Here is a 25562-nt window from a genome sequence, read left to right on the forward strand (position 1 = left end):
AGCGTTCTCTTTACACTAACTGGGATTTGTTCAAGGATATCGTTGAACATCTCATTAACACTTTTGTATCATTAAGATCTTTGAAGTGCGATCGGGAATCACCCTGGTTTAATAATGTTTTAAAAAGACTCTTCAATAAAAAGAAGTGCTTGTTCCGCTCTGCGAAGTTGTTGAATTCTAAACAACAATGGGAGGCCTACTTTTCCGCAGCTGCAGAGTACAAAGGTGTGCTAAAAAACGCAAAGGACACATTTTTAAACCACACCCTGCCTGCTATGCTGGTCACTAATCCTAAACAATTTTGGAACGTAGTTAACAAGAAAGACGTTTCCACAGTACTACTTACTTTTTCTGATGGTGTTGCCTTTCCTCCATACGAATGTGCTTCTGTTCTAAACAATACATTTGCTGCGGCATTTTCTAGCAATGTTTCTCTTGTTCATCGCGTGTGCCCTGTTTTTGAAGCTCTTCCTATGGATCCAGTTATATTCGACGCGTCAGGCATCCAGTGCATCATAGAAAATCTTAAGGTTTCCTCTTCCTGCGGTGTTGACAACATTAATTCGAAGTTTTTAATTAATACAAAGTTCTGTTGTTCCATAATTCTTACTAAATTGTTTGAACAGTCTCTTGCAACAGGTTGTATTCCCAATGATTGGAAAATTGGGAAGGTGATTCCACTGCATAAGTCCGGAAATAAACATTCTCCTGATAACTTTAGACCTATATCGCTCATTAGTATTCCGTGCAAGATCATGGAACACGTTAAATATATTCTCATCTCATCTCTTTTTTAGAATCTAACTCCTTTTTCAGCATTGGCCAGCATGGTTTTCGTAAGTCTTTTTCATGCGAAACTCAGCTAATATGTTTCACACATGACCTTCATTGCATTCTTGACCACGGGTCTCAGGCAGACTGCATATTTTTGGACTTCTCGAGAGCGTTTGACACTGTTTCGCATGAGCTTCTCTTTCTTAAATTAAGCAATCTGAACATAGATCCAAATGTCCTTGCATGGCTACAATGCTTTCTTTCTTACCGTTCACAATTCGTAACAGCGAACAATATAAACTCGCATTCTTTGCCTGTCCGTTCCGGAGTGCCTCAGGGGTCAGTTCTTGGGCCCCTCCTCTTTCTCATCTATATAAATGACTTACCGGCTAACATTTCTTCTTCAATTAATCTTTTTTCCGATGATTGTGTTATTTACCGCGAAATTAAAGATGGTAATGATGTCTCTTTTCTTCAATTCGATATTAACAAGATTCTTGACTGGTGTTTTATTTGGAACATGCAACTAAACATTAATAAGTGTAAACATGTACGCATTTCTCGTCTCTCTAATGCCCCTTCTTCTTATCACATTAACAACGTGTCTCTCGAAACCGTGTCATGTTATAAAAATCTGGGTGTTTACGTTTCTCGTAACCTGTCTTGGAAAACTCACGTTGAATACATAATAAATAACGCTGATCGCATGCTTGGGTACCTTCGCAGAAATTTCTCACGTTCATCTAGTTCAATAAAATTATTACTTTATAAAACATTGGTACGGTCCAAGTTAGAATATGCTGCATCTGTCTGGAGCCCTGGCATCGATTCACTCGTTTTAGATTTAGAAGCTGTGCAGAACCGCGCATGCCGTTTCATTCTTTCTAATTATCACCGAACAAGCAGTGTAACCGCCATGAAATCAAGTTTGTCCCTACCACTTCTTTCCCACCGCAGATCAATAGCCTCATTGTCTTTTTTATGAAATTTACCACAACAGCTTTCTCAACCCTAAGTTACTGTCAAGACCATGTTACATATCAGCACGCGTTGATCACCGTCATAAAGTTGGAATCCCATCTTGTCACTCCAAATGTTTTCATGACTCATTCATACCCCGAACTTGTGTCAGCTGCAATCACCTTGCCCACAACATCGCAGGTATTTCTGATAACAATGCATTTCGTCAAGTCCTTAATGTTTCTTTCTGAGTATGTGTCGTTTATTACTGTATAAAAATTGCCTTTCACTGTCTACACACTGTTTTAATATATACCCACTGCATTCTAATCTCATTGCCTTCCTGTGTTTTCACTTTGTCATGTATTCCTGGTGTATTTTTGTTTTCTCTTCTTGTTGTTGCTGTTTATACTGACTTTTTTATGTATTCCCACTCCCCTCTGTAATGCCTTCGGGCCCTGAGGGTACAATAAATAAATAAATAAATAAATAAATAAATAAATAAATAAATAAAACGTTTCGACGAGGAACCGACTTCTCTTGCATGCAGCACCGTACTCGGCTGATTCTACAGGCTCTCATACCAGATGTGTGAGACGAACGTATGCGGACGCGCACATTCTTTTGGCGCTCCATTCGCCAATGACTCATAGCCATACGCTCCCAATGAAGCAGTCGTTGTGCGACTCGGTGCAGCCACTTCTGGCACCCTCCAACCTAGCTCTAACGAAGGGGAAAACGTCCGAAATATTCAAATAAAAAATATGCGGCTGCACCGCCTGCTATAGTTGTGCAACGCTGAAAACACAAAAAATGCTTGAAGTACGACTTCGTCGGCAGGACTGCATCCTGTTGTTCCCACCTGTTATAAGCAGCCAACTTTCTGTAACGTTAAGGCTTTGAACCCACACCTCTCCGCACATATGGCATGGCGAAAAACTGCAAAGGAGGAGCAGTGCCTTTGGCCCAGCGATGCATTTAACAAGATTGGCTAAGGCAAGCTGGGCCAGTCTCTTCCATTTAAATGTGACGTTGCAACGCCATAAACACTCTGTAGGCTTGGCAAACCGAGGTGTTCGTGTTTACCGTGCCATTGTTCTTTTTTTTTCTAGAGTGGAAGCTTGGGCGAGTTGGTGATGGTTCACTTGCCACATAGCGCTAGAAAGACACGGACACAAGGGAGACACACAGGACGGGCGCTAACTTACAACTGAAGTTTATTGCATGAAACCAGGCAATATAACAGAGAAGAAGAGATAAAAACATTTGAAAAAAAAAGGGAAGCACTCAAAAAGCGTTATCGTCAAACAGGATTTACAGATTAGCAGACATGAAAAGCATCGTCAAAGGCTACATCATGTCGTCAAAGGTACATCATGTCGAAAGCATAGACATGAGGTTTAAATTGCCTGTTGAGCTGCTACGGTGAAGTGAACACTTTGTGGCGTGCTGAGCGCACACAAGATACAAATTCGATTCTTTTCTTTCACAGCGGGCGTGGTGTGCTAGCGGAATGAGGCTGGCATTTTCAAATTTGAAAGTACTAAGGGTAACGTGCCCTAAAGTCAGCAGAAGGCAGAGTATTCATCACGTGATGTTTACGAAGCGATACGGTGGGGACGGGGGGTTCTGAAGCTAAAGTATCATGTAAAAATCACCTCCAGAATATCAGGGTGTTTAAAAATATGCTCCTTCGAATTTGTGAAAACAAACAAAGCGCTAATATGAGACATTTTTGAACAAAAATTTTGAATATTAGAAAATTTTAAGGTACTGTATTATAAATGATAAAGGTAATCGTCCATTCTTCATGGTAGCCAAACTTTTCTTCTGAAGTTTTTTCATCTCTCTCATCGAGCAGTTAAGGCTGTCATAAAAACCAAGGGGCAAAGCCTTTGACGATAGCGAAAATATTAATAACAAAAAATTGAAATCCTGCCGACGGGAGCTCTGCAGATATATTGATTGCTATCGTGAAATCTTGCAATATATAAAAAAATGGGGCACATAAACTCTTTCCCGTTCAAAAATGATTTTGTTCAGAATTGTTGGGCATGGGTCATGAAGGCTCTTTTCATACACATGCTATCCGACCAGGAGTACGAAAAGAGGATAATTCTTAGCGTGAGCTCTTTATAAACTCAGTTTAATTAATACACTTTTCAGGCACTGCGGCTACCATTCACGATTATATTGATACCTTGAGGTGGCCGCATTCCTCGACTGATGTATTAATTTAAAGTCTGGCATGCACATGTTCCCATTTATTCACCATGAAGGTGAATTTATTCACCATGAAGGTGACTAAATACACGTAACTGTGCTGTGGTATACGGCACAATGACTATGTAGATGTCCACTGCAACCCGGGAAATCATGGCCAGTTTTCGTCTACAAAAAAGAACGGCGCACTTTTAATGTCTGGTTTCAGTGACTCCCCGATCATGTTCTGCTTTGTGCTTATGAAGACGTCCCTCAATTGATGGCATTTCTGCGTCACGTAAATGACGTCCAAATTGTTGATGAGCTGTGGCATGAGCTCATATTCCGCTCACGGAAATCCTTTGTTAGGACAGCAAAGACAGTACAGAATTTGATAGAACAGTTCGCATTATCAGCGCGACTGTCTAAAGCCTCTGCATTTAAAACACGTTACTTTTGCGGCGGAGCGACACTTGCTTCTGTAAATAAAGCTATCAGTCTAAAAATACGTTCACACATACTAACGGTCCGTGACTGGCCAACACATTTCTTCTCGATACGCTCGACTGCCATGACTGCATAGGTCGTGAGCGCGAGGCACTCAATGAGCATTATTTAACTACGGGCAGCTTAGAATAAATGTCCTAACTTGGCGCCGACAACTGTACCTTACATAAATCTTGTACATTTTGTTGAGGCGCAGTGCAGGGAGAAACGTTGTGAATGACACCATAGTTACACAGAATCAGGCAGTTCCTATTCGTCATTTACCCAAGCATAGTTGCATTGCGGCAACTCATATATTGTAAATTCTGCTCCATTCTGAACAAGGAACCAAGTAAGCACGTAGTAGCGGGGGAGCACAAATTCCATGAGTCGATTGGGAGTATCTTTTTATTGTGTTTGTGATTTTGTTTAGCCAGAGTTCCGGCAGAACAAACAAGAAAAAAAACACCTCACGGTCTATCCCAGGGGCACAGACGAACAAAATAAACATGCCCCATCCCAGCCTTCGGCCGTGCACACTAAGGACGCACATGGCTGGTATTCGCTAAGCTTTCGTTTTTGTTTGTTAAACACCTGCAGAGGCTCGTAAGGGATGCAGGTGGCATTCTTTCTCCGCTGCTATTGGCCCCTCGTCACGCACGCGCATGCTTTTTAACAGGTGGTCGTTTAGACGAGGGTACTGGCTATCTGGTTGAGCTTTTCTCGTGTGATCTCTTACAGAAACCGGAGACTTTTGGCAACGGCCGTTGAGTCTTTCAGAGGCACTTTACGCCAAGCGAACCGTTCGCCTTCCCAAAGGATATATCAGCTGAAAGCCAGAAGGCACCCCGTTAGCTGCCACAACTGAAATTCTTTGTCTTCTTGCCTAGGCTTTTGAGGCGAGCACTACAAGCACTAATCGCTGCATTGTGGCAATACTTCGGAATTTTCCTGTTATATAAAAGCACTCCAGGGATCCCTGGGTTCATGGATAACAGCAAGTTATATGCGAAAGCATTAGTTGCCTTATCGATACGAAAATCCGGCGTCGCATAAAAATGTCCTGAAAAAACTCGCGATTGGCCGAAACAGTGTGGCGACATCAAAGGCGGAAAAATACGATATATTCTTCAGTGATATAAATTACTACTGCTGACGCAACTGCATCGCCAACAAAGGATTTGAATAGAATTACAGTAGATGTTGGACTAAAACCTATTTTAGTCTCGTGGTACGACTACAACCACGAATGTGGCCGTTGCTGTCGAGACATTACAGAGACTCGCTTCCAATATACATCTACCCCTAGAATGACACCCCGTTTCGTTCCTTAAAGGGGTTTTGGATAAAAAATTGTGACTCTCCAAATTGTCGCACAAGTACGGGGCCGGTTACGTTAGAATCTGCGTGAGATGTAGCACGAAAGCGCTATTCATAACATGACTCAGCCAACAAACGAGAGTCGAACGTTCTACCAGCAAATATAAAGGTGTCTATGAGAGCGGGTTGGCACCATATCGCAAGCTCGCTTGTGGACGCAAAGCGATGCTATCACATCCTCACACGTAATCAGCGCCTAAGTGTGCCCCTAAATGTTTTGTTCATCGCATCTAACGTGGCCTCTGAAGTATCGGCGCACTTAAAGCTCTTCAGGTGTTGTATTAAGCGCCTAAATACTAAGCGAATCTATTTTCAGCTACACGACTCTTGTTTTCTAGCCACCTTTTAGGGCGAGAAGCAAGTTAACCGCCACTTAATACGGGCAGGTAGTATGACAGAGCTGTATGAATATGTGCTAATAAAATACACCTGGGAAGTTTAACGCGCCGTGCTTGCTAATGCATTCGTAGTGAATTGCAAAAGTCCTCTGAATAGGAAAAGCAAAATCCTATAGGCCACATTTTAGCCCGCCGTCCTCTTCGGTACGAGGGTGTCATAGTGGCGTGCGTACCGCGCAACGTGCCTGCATCGAAAGTGTCCTCTTCATTGTTATACTCTTTCCGCAGCAGGCGGACACGAACAGAAAGCACGCATGCAGCGCGAATCGCGTGTGTGTCGTTTATTATTGTATTGCGCTGTGGAAAGTAGCACCTCGGAGTAGGAATCACTGCCTTAGGCGTGACGTTGATTGCCGCTGTGGTCATATGTGTGTTGTCAACATGTGATTACGGTTTCGGTTGGTTGGTTGGTTGGTTGGTTGGTCGGTTTGTTTATGGGGTTTAACGTCCCAAAGCAACTAAGGCTATGAAAGACGCCGTAGTGGAGGGATCCGGAAATTTCGACCACCTCAGAGGGTCACACTTACCTGCTCCTAGGGCAGCTAGGGGCAAACCTACTTCGACATCAACGCCGGCGGTAGCGCATTCAAGTGTCTGTCCCGTCTCCAATCCAAACTGTATCGGACCACTACAAAAGTACCCTAATTGGGAAAGAAATGAGCACAGAAGTTTCCGTTTAAGACATAATAGTAACACCGAGGGCGCAGTACTATTTAAACGCAGAGAGCTGTCCATTCGGTTGCGCTGTCATAAGCACACCGAATAGCAGATAGATGTTAACGGAGCAGTGAAATTTAGGATAACCAGAAGTCATGGTCCAAGACCTCATGGTTTATATTGTCACGGCTAGACAGTCGGGACGGCCAGGACACGTTTTACTGTGCAGCGCCAGGCAGCAGCAGACTCCCGAGGGGAACCACACAGAAGAGACGAGGAAGAAGAAAAAAAACACTGCCCGCCACCATGGCTAAGGATAGCCAGAATCGCGGTCAGGGCAGTTCGGCCGTGAGACGGCGCCACGAGAGTGCCCAGGAGTGTGGCAATATTAAATGGTTGTCACCTCTCTATATGCGCGTAGGGCGGCTAGATGAGTTGCGCGACCGGCGTCAGCATCTTAGCCGAAAATGTGAACATCCTCACCTCCGGAGATTGCCCATAGACAATTCTTCCGAGGTAAAATGGCTCAAACGGCCCAGCTTGCAGAACGCACATATTTAGGTTTATGCGTGAAAAATGCAATGCAAAGGGAACCATCTGAAGGGAAGCTCTACGTCGTACTTTTGTTGTCGGTGTAACGAACACCACACGCAACTGAATGTAGATATCCGTGCCTCATTTGCAGGAAAATCAACCGTTTTATAGCATGTGTTTGAAACCTATTGAGGTAATTTGCACCCGCGAGAATTTTCGGTACGAAACGGAACGCGTTCTGACTATTGTGGGCGTTTTTCTGACCCCTTCGTACTTGTCCTTCTAAAATTCGCTAACAAATGCTTCCTGCCACCGCAATCGTCTCTAGGTGGTTTTATGGCATTTGTATAGGGCCGTATGCCTTAAACACTGTAAGACACCTAGGTCTTCGTTATCTATAGCTAAAAATCGCCAAAAGCGTGACAGTAGTCCATTCTCATGAGCTGACGACTAGGCATATGGCGCATAAAATATGGTCTGGCTACTGCAGCGCACGAGCTAACCAAGTAAGCTTTTAGGGCCTACGTCCGTGGGTACCAGTATCACTGCCGCTCGAGGGAAGCACGCGGTAATGGGACTAGTATTTATATATATTTATTTAATTATTGCTGTTTCCTTACAGGCTCTAAGGATAGTAGCAATGTGTGAAGGGGAACGAGTGATTACACAAATGGAGTAAATATCAGGAGCATGAGTAGGATGACTATACAGTGAGTATAGATTTTAGTACACATCACTAAGCAATCAGAACTACATTATACAACAGGTATTGACGCTTCAGTGTTTAGAAAAAAAATGGCCGTGATTTCTGCTGCCGAAGTAACTTCACCACGGCCGTTCACGATGTGTGCCGAAGACCGTGTGAATGAGTTATAGCCTGCGTCCACGCGGATGAATTAAAAACAACAATTCCATCAGAAAGACGTCTGAAGCTAAGAAAGTTGGTTAAACAGCTTGAGGTGCGGTAATGTTAGTTGTGGGGCACAGTTGCATAATTTGCAGTCTAGACAATCTTGTGAATTAGCCATATCAGGGTGATTAATCTTCATGATTGCGATGTCGGAAGAAAGAGGGATGATTTAGCGTTTTTACACTCGAACAACGGCTTGTGGCCATGAAATTACTGCAGGATTTTGAATCAATTCAGGGAATTTAATTGAGCCTGATTGGGTGATCAAGGGGGTGGTGCGCACTCCAACTGTGGACAAACAAATATTTCATAGGCCATCTTACGAGCGGCGGCGGAAGTCTCATGGAGACTAAGTTTTAGATACTTTGATGTGCGTAATGCTTCGGCTATTACTTTCTGTAAAAGAGGTGACCAGGAGAGATTACTGGAAATATGAGCACCGAGGTATTTCCATGAACACGCGTGAGCGGCTAGCCAGTATTGATACCATTAAGTTCGATTTTCAATGTGTGGGAATCTGGCTTTCCGCCGTCGCCTTTGCGCGGCTGTGCCGGCCGCCCGCGTTGTTTCTCCTCTTTCCCTTGCTCCCGCCTCAGGCGGTGGAGAGGCGGCTGGGTGACTAATCACTGTCATTTAGCCACAGCTCCGCCCCGGCTCCCCAAGGGCCTTTGCCATTGGCGCCTTTTGGCGGGAATCCGGGACCCGTTTTGGCGGCCGCGCATCCCGCGACCGTCAGAGCGGGGCCCAGAGAGGGAGATCCCTCCGAGACAGCGTAAGGAACGTACGTTACTGTTTGTCCGTGCCGGCCTTTGCCGTTCGGACCAGTGCTTACTCGAGCTCGCTCGCACGTGTCCTCTGACCTGCAGCGGCTCGAGCCTGTCCAGCGGGGTCCAGCGACCTCCGACAGGCGTACCTTGCGTTGATTGCCCACTCTCTCTCGCAACCGGCCCAACGGTCGACACGAGAGAGAGATCACAGCACTGCCGCGGGGACATTCTCCTGCAGCGGCGTGCTAGCGGCGCGCATTACTCGAGTCGCTTCGTGCGCGCAGCGGAGCCTTGCTCCTCGCGCGCCCCCGGGACGGGGTGACGATTGAGTGTGTGTGGTGACGGCTGATCGGGGCCCTTGGCTCGCGCGAAGCTCGAACCCGCGGTGGGTGGTGGCCTGTGTCCACGTAGAAACCCACAACTGGCGCCCAACGTTCATGACAAACACCAGGATTATGTGATCAAGGTCATTTTGAAGTGCTAGGTAATCGGCAGATAAACTTATTTTTCTGTAACTGATGCAGTCATTTGCGAACAGTCAATGGCAGATGTAACGTTAGATGACAGATAGTTAATGTGAACGAATAACAAAAATGGGCAAAGCACGTTACCTTGAGGTACACCATTTTGTACGCTAAGCGGGGATGAGTGACATTTAACTGCTCTGAACTGCTAGGAGATTCAGCTTGGTTGTTAATGAACCCAGCTGAAGAGAAATTAGTTTAGCCATTGAACCGGAATGCGCGATACGGTCGAATGCTTTTCAAAAGTCTAAGAATATGCAATCGATCTGAAAATTGCTGTCCTCGTTTTGAAACACTTTTTAATAACTTGCTGGAATTGAGTTTTATTAAGATGGATTGCGTAGCAAGTTGGCACATCATTAATAAATTGCAGCAGAGAAGAAAGAATGACAACGAAGGAACACGCAGACATGAACATTGCAGCACTGACAACAGAAATTTAGTTAATAAGAACGGTAAACTGGGCTAGTTGGTAGGAATTCATACTGAAAACTGCGCAAAAAACGAAGACACAGAACGAGAAGGCACAACACGGGCGCAGACTATAAACTGAATTTTTATTCACATGAAGAGGCCTATATACGTATCTTCTACCCACAGTGAGACAAGCACAAAAAACACAACAATCGCGAAAATCAACCCGAAACACAATCACACACTATCCCTTCGCGTGCACCGTGATGCAGCCGTCAATTACACTTCCAAAAAACCGCGCACAAACAAAATCACGACAACTTTAACGGTCACGCTGATATCACGCCAAAGACCCATATCGCCTGCTCGTCTTAAGAAAATTGGCCAAAAAGGTTATCTCCTTGTCAAGCAAGGCCACAGATGGTGATGCCACACAGGAATCCGAGTCTTTCTTGATTAGGTAAGCCTCCACCATCTCCCTGCATACCTGATCGCTATGTTTGAACAAGACGCTGGTCCTGTTCAAATGAGGGTAGCACTTTTCGCAACCCTTGCAATGCATGGCGAGATTGGAGGAAGCCGCTCCCTTCAACGACCTACGATGCTCCGCCATCCGCTCGTTTACACAACGACCCGTCTGGCCGATGTACTTTTTTCCGCACGAGAGCGGCACCTCGTAGACAACTCCAGTGTTACACTCTGTGAACCTAGTTTCCTTCCTGTGCGCTACCAAACAACCAGTTCCAGCACGACTGCCCTCAGACTCTAGCTTTTTACGCACAGCACTGCAAATCCGCGCAAGCTTATTTTTGGCCGTGAAAATCACGTCCACTCCGTACCTCGCCCCCACTTTCTTGAGCCGGTGTGAAATTCCATGGACGTACGGAATTCCCACCACACGTCTCCGTCCCTCGTCCTGCTTGTTATTGGAACCACTACTTCCCTTCTTGGCCAGGATCCTCTCGGAGATCTGAGCCAACAACTGCTCCGGAAACCCGGCTTCCTTCAGCCTCTCCACCTGTGCCAGGAAGCTAGCCTCAACTTTGTGGTTACAGGACTTTGCTAGGGACGCTTTTAAGCAGGACGTGGCTATACCAGCCTTGACTATTTTGGAATGCCCCGAGCTAAAGTTCAACAGTGGTTTCTTCGTTCTAGGGTGATACTCCCAACACACACCATTATCCAGGTACTCGATACTGAGGTCTAGAAACTGGAGGGTATCCGAGCTGGGCATCTCGAAAGGGAATCTGAGGCCACCACCAGCATCCTTGAACATTTTTACGACGTCCGGAACCGCCCTTGGAGAGTTTGACTTCAAAATGATCATGAAATCATCGACATAGCGGAAAACTCTTAGCGCTTGATCACCAAGATCCTCCGCCAGTTCCTGATCCATCCTGCTCAGATAAATATCGCTCAATACAGGTGCAACCCGGGAGCCGATGCAAACACCTGACTTCTGGACGTACACCTTACCGCCCCACCCAACAAAGGTCGATTGCAAGTAAAAAGAAAGCAGTTCTAGGAAAGCAGTTTGTCCTCGCCCCAGAAAAGATTTTTGCCCAAAAAGCGGGTGAGGCAGTCAAAAAGAAATTCAAGGAAGTAGCTGTAAAGCCCGCTGCCATCAGAAAGCAAGCCGTGGCGCTGCTGCAAGGAAGCGACCTTGAAGGACTGGCTACAGCCGTGAAGAATGGTAAAGGTACGGTTCTGGACTTATTCTTTACGGCAAAGACTCACAAGCCGGACGTCCCTTTCAGGGCAATCATTTCTGAACGGGATACATGGCAGCACGTTGTGTCGGGGTTTCTACAGAGGCACTTGAGATCACTCAATCTTTTGGACCCCTTCTTGGTGAACAACTCTGAAAATGTGGTTGAGTTCCTGTCAGCGCTGGACAGAAAAAAGTACTGCGCCTTCAGCATCGATGTGGAAGACTTGTTTTATTCGCTGCCCCATCCTCAGCTGATGAAGAGAGTGAAAGACTGCATTGTTAAAGACAATGACGAGTTGGTGTTTATGGCGGAATGCGGTGTTTCAACAGAGAGTTTCCTAGAACTGCTTTCTTTTTACTTGCAATCGACCTTTGTTGGGTGGGGCGGTAAGGTGTACGTCCAGAAGTCAGGTGTTTGCATCGGCTCCCGGGTTGCACCTGTATTGAGCGATATTTATCTGAGCAGGATGGATCAGGAACTGGCGGAGGATCTTGGTGATCAAGCGCTAAGAGTTTTCCGCTATGTCGATGATTTCATGATCATTTTGAAGTCAAACTCTCCAAGGGCGGTTCCGGACGTCGTAAAAATGTTCAAGGATGCTGGTGGTGGCCTCAGATTCCCTTTCGAGATGCCCAGCTCGGATACCCTCCAGTTTCTAGACCTCAGTATCGAGTACCTGGATAATGCTGTGTGTTGGTAGTATCACCCTAGAACGAAGAAACCACTGTTGAACTTTAGCTCGGGGCATTCCAAAATAGTCAAGGCTGGTATAGCCACGTCCTGCTTAAAAGCGTCCCTAGCAAAGTCCTGTAACCACAAAGTTGAGGCTAGCTTCCTGGCACAGGTGGAGAGGCTGAAGGAAGCCGGGTTTCCGGAGCAGTTGTTGGCTCAGATCTCCGAGAGGATCCTGGCCAAGAAGGGAAGTAGTGGTTCCAATAACAAGCAGGACGAGGGACGGAGACGTGTGGTGGGAATTCGTACGTCCATGGAATTTCACACCGGCTCAAGAAAGTGGGGGCGAGGTACGGAGTGGACGTGATTTTCACGGCCAAAAATAAGCTTGCGCGGATTTGCAGTGCTGTGCGTAAAAAGCTAGAGTCTGAGGGCAGTCGTGCTGGAACTGGTTGTTTGGTAGCGCACAGGAAGGAAACTAGGTTCACAGAGTGTAACACTGGAGTTGTCTACGAGGTGCCGCTCTCGTGCGGAAAAAAGTACATCGGCCAGACGGGTCGTTGTGTAAACGAGCGGATGGCGGAGCATCGTAGGTCGTTGAAGGGAGCGGCTTCCTCCAATCTCGCCATGCATTGCAAGGGTTGCGAAAAGTGCTACCCTCATTTGAACAGGACCAGCGTCTTGTTCAAACATAGCGATCAGGTATGCAGGGAGATGGTGGAGGCTTACCTAATCAAGAAAGACTCGGATTCCTGTGTGGCATCACCATCTGTGGCCTTGCTTGACAAGGAGATAACCTTTTTGGCCAATTTTCTTAAGACGAGCAGGCGATATGGGTCTTTGGCGTGATATCAGCGTGACCGTTAAAGTTGTCGTGATTTTGTTTGTGCGCGGTTTTTTGGAAGTGTAATTGACGGCTGCATCACGGTGCACGCGAAGGGATAGTGTGTGATTGTGTTTCGGGTTGATTTTCGCGATTGTTGTGTTTTTTGTGCTTGTCTCACTGTGGGTAGAAGATACGTATATAGGCCTCTTCATGTGAATAAAAATTCAGTTGATAGTCTGCGCCCGTGTTGTGCCTTCTCGTTCTGTGTCTTCGTTTTTTGCGCAGTTTTCAGTATGAACAGAAATTTATTCGAAATGCCCGCATATTTATAAACTTGATTCCCCCAATCTCTTCATTTCATTTCCTAATCTTTACCTGCTTGCAAATTCCAAATCGCATACCAAACGAATTACTCCGAATGAATTCAAGGCATTGCTTATCGTATCCCCCATTCAACTGGAAGCATTACATTTGACAGAAAGGAAGGTGTGTCAACGACCGGACAAGAGAGCACGCAGCAGCAGTAACAACGAAGTCAGCCACCAAGCTTGATGCACAGCAGGAAATTTGAAATATGTGTAAAACTAATAAACCCAGCCAACCATCATAACGTGCACGTACTGGAAAAGAACACAGACAAGCCGACTCGACAGACTTTAGAAGCGTGGGCTATCCGGGATTCTGGTGAGCACTTTGTCAGCACGCCATCTGAGACCTACCGAAGAAAGAACTGATTTTCCTGCACGATGATGCTGGCACATAAAGATAAGGAAATGACTGAGAAAAGTGCTGGAATGTAGGATAAAAATGCGCGGGCGTGCGGCAGTGCAACATGGTCCTAGTCGGTGCGTTCGTTTGATGTCGTTGTTTCTTCTCTGCTGCAGTTTATCAGTAATTAATAGTAATTGAGCCTCACATAAGAATTTCCTCAACATTAACCGTTGACAAAAAAAAGTTATTACTCTCCAGATGCTGGGCAAAGCCTGATGGGATGGTGGGGTAGAAGGCTCTCACCTTTTCTAACACCGTCAGGGGTCTAGTTCGAAACGCAGATGAGAGAGTTCGTGCGAAGTAACCTCCATATACCTGAGCGAGGAGATAAATACCAGAGATGCCGTCGGAATATTGGCATAGTACACGGACAGTTAAACCAGCTCAGAGGTATTTTATCCTATGCGATACTCTCTTTTATTTATTATTTACGTATTTACATATACTGCAGCCTCGAGGAGGCTATTGCAGGAGTGAGAGGAAGAAAAAAAAGAAAAGGAAGAGAGGGACAACATACTCAAAAGTGACCGCAGTTAAAAATACAGAACAGTAATTCAACAGACTAATTACAGATTTGCAACAACGTTGAGAAATAAGTTTGATTCCAGGGAGCGTACATCATCGGGTAAAGAGTTCCATCTTTCGATAACACATGGAAAAAAAAACTAAATTTGAACACGTCAGTGCGCGCGTGAATGGATGTTACATTCAATGGGTGGTAGCTCCTTGTAAATTAAGGTTTTGACAATTGGAAATACTCAGACAATGAAGCAAAGCGGGATGAATTAACAATACCGCGAAAATATTTTAAACACTCATTGTCGCGGCGAGAACAAAGCCGGCCGGAAAAGGCCTATGGCAGGAAGAGTGGATGAAGGTGAAAAATTTCTGTCATACCGTCGGCAACTAAACCGTACTGCTTTCCTTTGGACGGATTCCAGCTTACTGATATAGGAGTGTTTATGAGGATTCCAGATTATTAACCCATATTCGAAAAGTGGACGAATTAAAGCTTTGTACGTTACCAATTTAGTTTCTTGGGGGGCAACCCAAAGTGTACGTTTTAGATACCTGAGCCTCCGCATTGCATTTTTAGATATAGTGTTAATATGCTTTGACCAGGACAAGCTCGAAGAAAAAAGAAGACCTAAATATCTGTACTCGGACACTTGTTTCAGAGAGTTATCTTTGAATGAGTAGGTGTAAGCAGATGGCATTGTGCGATTACAGAATGACATTCATACAGATTTACAAAATTTATTTGCATTCGCCATGTTTCACACCATGAGCAGAAAGACACGAATGACTGATTCAGTTGCTCATGATCCTCAGGGGTGTTAATTGAACTGTATATCACACAATCGTCTGCATACAACCCAATTTTAGAAATAATATTTTCTGACAAATCATTAATGTATAATAAGAATAACAGTGGCCCGAGCACTGATCCTTGTGGTACACCGGGTGATATATTACCCGTTTTAGATGAACAGGGGTTGAAAGAAACATACTGTGTACGATTAGAAAGAAAGCTTGATATCCAGTCCACCAATAACGGGTTTTTGAGTATTGCGTTAAGTTTACAAAGAAGTTTACTGTGGAGAACGGTGTCGAAAGCTTTAGATAGGTCGATAAATAAAGCGTCAATATGCGAGCCGGTTTCGAGGAAACTAGCAATGCCGTGCGTGAATTCGACAAGTTTTGAAATGGTACTGAGCCCGCGCCGAAACCCATGCTGAAATTTGCACAAAATATTGTTAGCTTCAAGAAATTCTATAATGTGCTTGTGAATGATGTGTTCTAGTAATTTGCATGAGTGTAAAGTTAATGTAACGGGGCGATAGTTGGACAAGATTTGGGTGCTGCCAGCTTTAAACAGGGGAATAATTTTTGCAAGCTTCCACGCTACGGGGACGGTTGCGGATAATAGCGATTTCTGGAAGATGGTAGTCAAATAGCGGCTGGTCCAAAGAGAGTAACGATGCAGAAATATATTAGAGATATCATCAGGACCACTACTTTTTTTTACATTTATGTGCAGAATGAGGTTGAGAACACCTTCGGCGCTTATTGAAACATCATCGACAGATCATTGAGAGTTTCTAGGAAAAGTATTCAAGGTTATCTATTGTAAATACCGACTGAAAATATATATTGAAACTAGTAGCTATAGCTAACGAGTCACAGACAGGCTTATCATCAATAATGAAGGTATTGGGACTAGAGCTCTGTGGCCATATGGATGCCCAAAATTTGCGGGGATTGTGTTTCATTAATTGCGGCAAGGAATTTCTATAGTAAAAATCTTTTGCCGAGTGAACTTTGACCCGGAGTTCGTCTTTAGCGTCACTGAACTGTTGCAAAAGTGCAGGGTCACCGTTGCGCTTGGAAACGCGTAGTATGGAAACACGGCGAGAAAGATGCAGTGTATCTCTCGTTATCCACGGCATACAGTGGTTTTTCTTTTTAGTTTTTAATGAAACAAAAAGCGGAATGCGGACCTTCAGCAACGCTTTCGGAAAATGTTAATAAAGGAATTGACGTCCTGAAATGCTAAGGCGTTGAAACTGTCGAGCCGCATGCAAATATCGGCATTCAGACTAAGCCTTCTGTCATCTATCAGAAAGCCTGTGTTTCAACCAACAAACTCTTTGTCATCACAGCCTTGTGATATATCAGCTGCAGAACTGAAAATCATCCTAGTCAGTAGATTCACATTGGTGCTCTCGCAGCATCTGACGGTACTTTCAGTGTCCCGCTGTCGCTAACACTGATTTCGCCACTCGTCAGAAATACTGCATGGTTGGAAGCTTGCATTGCTGAGTATATGAATTTACGTTCAGCGTTTAATCTACTTGGAAGAAGACACAAGCTGCACTTTGAATGCACTGAATGTATCATACGGTTGCATCTTGACTTCCCCGTGTTGCGTCTCTTGCTCTCTTGTCACCCCTGTCCGCTCACTGTTGTCTGCCCACCCGCACAAGCGAACCTGTGCAAGTGTTAAAGCGCTCCTACTCTGCACCTCAGCTTATCCTCTGAATCTGAGCGGACGCTGACGCAAACGTGACATCCCCTAACAACTAGCCCTCTGGTACATGGCTTCAGTTCTAGCCCGCCTCATTAATAGAAGTCTAAGACCATTTGAATATGAAACGAACATCCTTGTACAGGAAGCGTTATGATAGCCTCAAAGCACCCATATTCCGGTCTTTTCTAAGAGAAGCTCAACAAGAGTAGCTGCTCCTTTAAGGATCGCCCAGTTACTCTTCATACAGGAGCATAACCATGGTTTAGTGCGGTTTCCCCTGCAAGTTTTTTAGTGGTTACAGGTCACAACATAGGCAGCCTTAATGCTTGGTATAAATGTCGTGCTGCATATAAGGACTAACGGTCACCTTACGTCAATTATTTGCATAATGCTGGCAACAAGCCATAGTTGCCTGACCCGATGTGGTTCTGCAAGTCAAACATGGTTCAATAAATACGGGGCTTTTCCTTACCTGTAAGTCGCGCATGCATGCAGGGAACGCGATTCATAATCCTCACATAAATATCAGGATATTCTAAATGTGCAAAACTACAAAACAGACTGATCGGACAGCTGCTTCTAATTTTGCATGGGAACGGACACAGGAGTGGGCACGGGAACAGTGACACCGGCATGCCTCCAATGCTTCGCTTCTTTACCGTGCAGTCCGTGCTGGCGCTCGCCATATCAACTTCGCCGGCTGCAGGCACTGACTCGTCCCTTTTTCCTGATTTTCCCTGGTCCGGTGGTTGCAAGATCTGAGCTTCGGTTCACCCACAACTTCAGCTTCTCACCTGGCCAGGCTTTCCTGCTCATCGGATCCCTCGTCCACACCCGTCCAGCGTCATCGACGATGGCATCACCACCCACACCGGATTTAAAGCGACAACACGCTGGCTTTCCCTTCAGTGGGCACGGGAACAGTGACACCGGCATGCCTCCAATGCTTCGTTTCTTTACCGTGCAGATTTGTACGCACTATTCTTTGCACGCTAGGAAATGCGATGATCGCTGTTTCCCTCTGTTCCCGTGCCCGCGGGTGTGCTGTGATGTTGCTTGTGAATGCTTTTCAATGATTTTTCTGCTTTTGCGCTCTGGCGACATTGAATCTAACCCGGGTCCTATGACTCGCTCCGAGACCTCCCTTGACATAGACAACCTGCCAGAAAATCCGTCTGAACAGATGAAAGTTATGTTTAAGCTGCTTAAGGATGTACATTCTCGTACGTTGCAAAGCTCGAAAGATCAGGCCGAATTAGCAGCAGATATTAAAGACATTAGGAGTAGTCAGAAGAACATTGAATCAAGGTTAGCTGGCATGCACAAGAGGCTTGATGAACTCGATGAAAAGGCAAAGAAATTGGACGCCATGGATCAGGAGTTCTCATCTTTAAAGAAATCTGTAGAAGACCAACGTACTCGAAATGATTTGCTGCAGTCGCGCCTTGATGAAGCCGAAGATAGATCGCGACGTAGTAATCTAATAGTTATGGGTATACCCGATGAGGAAGAAACTTGGGCAGATACTGAATCTAAACTCCTCGAAGCCCTGACTAAGATTGTCGAAGTACGTCCCTCGTGTTCAATTCAACGTGCACATCGCCTGGGTGTTTTTACAGACGGGAAGTGTCGACCAATCATGGCTAAATTTTCTGACACTGAAATGAAAGACAAGATATTAACCCTTCGTAACCAATTTAAAACAGATAACATCACTATCAGTGAAGATTTTTCACCGGCCACGCGCTAGGCTCGGAAAAACTTTTTGAATTCGAAGATAATCACACTGGCCCTCGCTCTTTTAAGATATGTTATAACAAGCTGCACATAAATAAAAAATGCTTCATGTGTAACCCTACCACGGACACTGTTGAAGAAATCGCGGCACGTGGCGAATCGTCTAGGTTGGATTCTGTGGCTGGATCTTCCGCTGCACCGTAGGGAATCGCGAGGGGCAGTGGACAGTTGTCATTGTCGATATCCGTTCTTTATACTAACGTCAGAAGCGTACTTAACAAGCATACTGCTTTATCTTCTGCCATAGACACATGCTCAGCTGACATTATAGCGCTAACGGAAACCTGGCTCCCAACGCATGTATCAGACTCTGAAATCTTCCACAACGCTCATCGCTACTCGGTATATCGTTGCGATAGAATGGCCAAATGTGGCGGCGGTGCTTTACTTGCTATTTCTAAAGACATTCCATCTTCATGTATCCAAGTCTTCAGCGAATTAGAACTAATTTTTGCGTCAATAGTGATAGGTCATCTTAAATTGATTGTTGGCGTCTGTTACCGTTCTCCTTCTTATTCGTCTACATTCACTAACAAACTTCACGATTCTATCAATCTTGTTCGCGCACGATTTCCTTCATCACCACTTTTCTACTTGGGGACTTTAATTTTCCAACTATTTCGTGGACTGCTCAGCCGCCTTCTTCATCTCCTTCGTGTCAAGCTAAAGAATTCTTAGAACTATGCCCCATATTTTCGCTAACTCAGTTAGTAACAAAAGCCACTAGGACGTTAAATAACGCTTCGAACACTCTTCATCTAATTCTAGCAACTAATCCAGAGTTAGCTACTGATATAACATATCTTCCAGGCATTAGTGATCACGTTCTGCTCAATTTTTGCATTAATATACCACGTCCAAAAGCGAACAAAATAAAAAAATCATTCTAGATTACAAACGCGCTAACTTTGCCGCTATTAACAATGAACTGGGCATATTTGTTGATTACTTTATTGCAAACTCTGACTGCTACTCTGTCGAGGAAAACTGGATATCATTCAAAACGAAGGTTCACGAACTAACTGATATGTATATCCCTAAGCGCATCGTCACCTCTAATCTACAAACACCTTGGCACAACTCACATCAGACGATTATCTAACAAAAAGAAACGTTTACACCGCCGCGCGAAGCTTTCACCATCTAACGCGCGATGGGTGAAGTACAAGTCTGCTTCCGACGCTTACGTCAACGCGATTAAACTAACAAAGAATAACTTTTTGTCTGCCACATTACCAACTATTTTGAAAACGAGTGTTAAGAAATTCTGGCACGTTATACACCCTGAGAACGACCCATTAATTAGACTACAAGATGCCTCCGGTAAACTTATCCCCAATGATCTTTGTGCTTCCGTGCTGAATGACACATTCGTTGAAAGCTTTTCCTTCATTTCAAGTGTTAATGTTCCTTACATACCGCACCACAGGTTCCCGACGATGTCACCTATAACTATCGGTCCACCTGGCGTAGCCAAATTAACTGAATCTTTAAAAAATGATTCTTCACCTGGTTCTGATGCGATTAGCGCTAAATTCCTAAAAAAATACTTGTGTTTATAGTTCAGTTATACTAACCAAACTTTTTCAACCGTCACTCGACACAGCAAGCCTTCCTAACGACTGGAAAATTGGGATGGTGGGTCCACTTCACAAGTCTGGTGGTTAGCACTCCCTTCAAAACTTTCGTCCCATTTCGCTCACTAGCACATGCTGCAAGTTACTAGAGCATATCATATTCAAGCATTTCCTTACCTTTCTCGATCAGAATTCATTTTTCACACCTGCGCAACATGGTTTTCGTCAAACATACTCGTGTGAAACTCAATTACTTGCCTTTACTGATAAGCTATACCGCATACTTCACAACTCATCTTGTGCTGACTGCATTTTTTTTTATTTTTCCAAAGCCTTTGATAAGGTATGTCATAAATTGCTGCAACATAAATTGAGCCACTTTAGTCTCAATTCTAACGTCTTCGACTGGATTAAATCTTTCCTCCTTAACCGTTGGCAATTTGTGCATGCTAATAACACTAATTCACCGAATGCTAACGTGCTATCTGGTGTTACACAGGGATCGGCCCTTGGACCACTCCTATTCTTAATCGATATTAATGACCTTCCTTCTGCCACATCTTCTAACATTCACCTTTTTGCTGACGATTGTGTAATATTTCGGGAAATAAATAATGTTAACTATACTGACACTCTCCAGGCAGACCTCATTTTGGTGTCAGACTGGTGCACTACATGGAATATGGAATTAAACATTAGTAAATGTAAAGCCTTGCGTGTTTCCCGTGCACCTAGCGCTCTTCCTTCGTATTATCTTAATGGCACTCCTCTTGATTGGGTAGAAACATACAAGTACCTAGGTATTCATATCACTCAAAATTTAACATGATCTATTGATATTGACTACGTTATTAATAACGCTAACCGCATGTTAGGGTACTTACGTCGCAATTTCTCACCCGCTCCCTCACCTCTTAAACTTTTACTCTATAAAACACTTATACGTCCTAAACTAGAATACGCAGCATCAATATGGGACCCTACCCATGATTCCTTGTAACTACTCCAAAATAATTCCGTTCGCTTCATTCTTTCAAATTACAACCGTACGGCAAGCATCACAGCCACGAAATCTAACATGCCACTCCCACCGTTACAATCTCGCCGTAAAATTGGTCACCTAACACTATTTCACAAGCTATATCATCACGTTGCGCTTCACGGCTATTTCATATCACCCCCAGAATACATTTCACGTCGCATCGATCACCGCCACAAGGTTGGCATCCCAACATGCCACACCAAATCTTCTTTTCAGTCATATCTTCCTCGCACATCCGTCGAATGGATATTCCGCAGAGATGCTACTCGCTATTTTCAGCTGTTTCTGATGCACACACTGAGGGAGGCTCTGCTGTAAGTTTTCCAAGCTGTCTGGGAGTAACGCGAGTCGAGGCACGGGAGATGGGTGAGAGGAGTGGAGTGTGCATGAGTTTTTCTGAGTCCAGAAGTGCACAGTTTCTTTTCTGGTTGCCCGTCTGCGGTCGTGCACGCGTCGTAAGGATGAGGCGAGCGCATCGACGCCCGCATGTGCATCTGGCATCCACCTGTGTTGACACGCGCTCGCAGTCGCTCCGCGTGTGCGTTAGGAGAGAGGGAGTGTGTTTGGCCCAGCTTCTTGTTTTTGCCCTGTCTGGACACAGAGACGGGCTGCATAGCGGCAAGCTTACTGCCGTTCCTGGAGGCGAATTGCGGTAGAGCCAGCCACTATGGCAACGTGTGAAGTGTGGCGCACATGTACAGATATATTCGTTACATTAACCGCAGTTGCACTCCTGTGTTAATCTTTGTGGCAGAAATAACTCAAGAAGTATTCAACGGACTGTTATTATTGCTTTGGTGGACCATAAAAAAAACGTCCAGAACAAGTATACAAATTTAAGAAAGCAGTTTTGTCCAACAAAGCGAGACTTTCAAGAATGCAATCTGCTGAGTTATTGGGTTGAAGAGCAGATTATGGATTGAGACGACTTGGAGAACGGCACAATCCTGGTAGTGCAAGCCTTGCATGACAAGTGGCGTGGCCTCTGTTGGCGCCTGAACGTAGCCGCGTAAGGCGGAGATACGTGATAGCACTACGCTAAAGCTCTCTGATGTAGTCTGTTGAGGTGCCTGGCTACATATTTGAAAATAGTCTTAGGTTTAGAAGAAATTCGGCTACCATCTCACGCTCTCCCTGAGACGCTCCAACCTGACGGAACAGTGGGGTAAAAGGGGAAGTAAATAAATATTACATCGGGCTGCTTCTGTAAAACCTCGCCTTGCCGACTGACTGCAGTTGCCAATCGAATAATTTATTGCGCTCGTGCTTGCTCCTTCATGTCTTCATTGCCTCCAGGCCCACTTCTTTGAAATACACAGCCTTGTCCAGATTCCCTAACGTTTCTTTCTGCATGCCTACTTAGGCTATACCTTTAATTATTTATTTAGAATTAGCAAGCACTTTACGGTATTAAATTTATGTCATATTACAGTAACCATTCCAATAGCGCGCTGTTTTTGTGGCATCCATATAGTAAAACCGGGAACTTACTCTTTCCTGTTATCGCGACAACCAGGATAAGAATTGTAACTAGAGTTGTTAGGCCCATGGTTTTTTTTTTCCTGTAATGAAAGAAACAGAAGCAGTCCGAAAACATGCCTCTCTTGCACTTTCCCACATCTTTTTAATCCGAATATTTTCTACGATGACATTAAGAGAGAAATGTGAGCTGCAATGGAACTTAAGTGGTCGTCAACAAAACGTGAAACATAAAATAACTGACCGCATCTTCAGTAGAGTATAACAGGTTGGGTTTTAGAACACAATACCCACTTGATACGTGTAGTGATAATTTTGTCTCGGATTTTGCTCAGACGCTTAGGATATGAAAATTCGGTATAGAACACGATTGAAATATATTCTGCTGCACGCTGAAAAATGTTAAACATGGAGAAAATTGTCACATTTTTTTAAGCACACAGAAAAGTTAAAGTCGCCGATTTGCTCAAACGTGCGCCCATTTGTGCTGGGTGGAATGTTATGGGTGCTTTTAATTAGCTCTTAAAAGTGCTTTAGCGCCTGTTGGATTGCGTGTGCGCCCACTTTTTTTTTCTCCATCCCCTAAAATGTGCTTCCTGGGAGTCCGATAGGAGTAAGTGCGAGCACTGAATCCAGTCTTCCTATGCTATCTCCATCTATCTCTCTTTATACCCTATCCTATCTAAAGTACGCTAGAGAGAGAGTTTATTACTACGCCAAACTTCTTTCGATGGCTGCTATTCGTTTTACAATAAAATAAATGAACTTCTAATTGCCGTGTCTCAAGAGAGAATTCGTGGAAACATGCGCATTTTATGTTTCAAAACGGACGCGATTTAGCTAAGAGGAAAAATAAAACATAACGGCCCAAACAAGCTTCTAATCCGCAGCTGCACAAGTGTTCAGCGTATAGTATTTAGGTTCTCATCGAATGGTCGGTTAGAGTTGCTGTTTGAGCTTAGCGTTTGCGCTTTCCCAGCTTTTATACAGATCGAAAACTTGCTTCTAGCAGAATTAAGAATTCACAAAAGCGGTGAGCTTCTGTGCTGGTGAAGTTTCCGTCGAAGTATACTTGAGGGAACTGAATGTTGTACTTACCTGCGCCTCCACGGAGAATTGCTTACTAGAGAGGACTGTACAGCGCTGCGGCTTCTATAGGATGCGCCCCAGACCCTCGCTAATAAATGTCAGCACCCAGTGTTTAAAATCTAAGAGCAGCTGCCAAAGGTCCAGAGCGAAACACAAATGTCAAAACGACGGTCGGAGGCTAACATTCAACAGATGCCCTCTGAGCATGCGGGCAGTCGTGACATCTCGTAAAAGCAACATTAATCAGCTGGAAAACGTGCGGTACCCTTCCAATACGACTACGCTAGCGGACAACCCTTGATTGCCACTGTCACCGTGCTTGGCTCGCTTAATCACCAATGCTCATATTTCTAGCAACAGCCAAGCGCGTTGCATGTTTTTTTTTTTTTTCGCGTAGTGCCACAAGCGGCTGGAACTTCATTTCATGACAGCCATCAGCGGCAGGTGGCCCCAGAAAAGCACCGTGATCTGTGCAGGTCTACTGCGCAATGGTCTTAAATTACTGCTGTTTTATATCAACCACGGCTGTTTTACGGTCCAGCAAACCCTTCAGCTTCGTCTGCCTAGCTGACTTTCAGCCGTTACCGCTAGCATTTTTTCATCATGACATGTAATCTACCACTCCACTAGATTAATTGGATCTCGCGCTCAGCTTTATGTTTTCCTCCTAACCTACTTAAAGCATCCATATCTGTCAATTATTTTGTAATCTCGGTTGCTGGTCTAGCCACAGTATGGTCTAGCCATATGGTCTAGCTATAGTAAGGTATACCCATAGTATATCTCGCTTAGCTCGATTATTTACCATCTCTCGCAAATATCATCAAGTGTGTACTCCTGCGGTCCAAAGCGAGTTAGCATTTGAATTCACTTTCTTTTCAGATTTTTCCCCCTTTCCTTTCGTAATTACAAAAGTTTTTTTAAGGTTCTTCAGTCTGGTTCAACGTAAAGATGCCACTACAGCTCCGCGTAATATTCAGGGCAGCGTGCATTTGCCCCTAGGGTGCAAAGTTACCTGATGCGGATTCGGCTGCTTCATGCATGCAGGATCGAATCACGGCCTCGGTGGCTGCACTTGGCTGAAGGAAACATGCAAAATCGTTCGTGTGATGTGCGGTGTAAGTGCACAATAAAGAACTCCAAGTGGCCTAAATTAAATCCTAGTCTTCCACTACAGCAAAGCTAATAGCCCGAAGCATGTTTGAGAGGTTCAACCCAACTTATCTACACCAAAATTTAAAGGTATGATTAGATGGACGCTAGCTATTCAGAGTCCGACAGATTGTGGAAGCGATGGGTCCGTACTACAGGACAGCAGTAATGGCCAGCTAAAGTTCCTCTCTTTTCTGGCCTCCACTATCTGCTGGCCCGCAGGTCGTCTCTGTATTGGAATGCAAACAAGGTATCTTAAACGGATTTATGATAGCCATGGCAGCTTATGTGCCATTAGACCCAACACAACAAGAATGGCTATCGTTCACTACCGGAAGATACACTGTCATCTTCTTGGCTGTCCTCTTTTCTGTTCGTTTCCTTCGAGACAGCCTAAGAGCCGTTGTA

The 25562-nt window shown here is 44.7% G+C and overlaps 1 protein-coding gene and 1 long non-coding RNA gene across 2 annotated transcripts in view; one reads left to right on the top strand and one right to left on the bottom strand.

The window, feature by feature from the left end:
* LOC149362645 (uncharacterized) overlaps positions 1–25562 on the bottom strand; it is a 44397-nt gene that overhangs the window by 13930 nt on the left and 4905 nt on the right. The gene's annotated exons all lie outside the window — the stretch shown is intronic.
* On the top strand, positions 18091–18959 carry LOC149362646 (uncharacterized). The gene is given in 2 exon segments (XM_089567483.1): positions 18091–18772; positions 18775–18959. Coding segments are annotated over 2 exon segments (867 nt in total).

This window comes from Amblyomma mixtum, chromosome 2, assembly GCF_055824585.1.
Source record: "Amblyomma mixtum isolate Tamu chromosome 2, ASM5582458v1, whole genome shotgun sequence".
Classification (NCBI taxonomy): Eukaryota; Metazoa; Arthropoda; class Arachnida; order Ixodida; family Ixodidae; genus Amblyomma; species Amblyomma mixtum.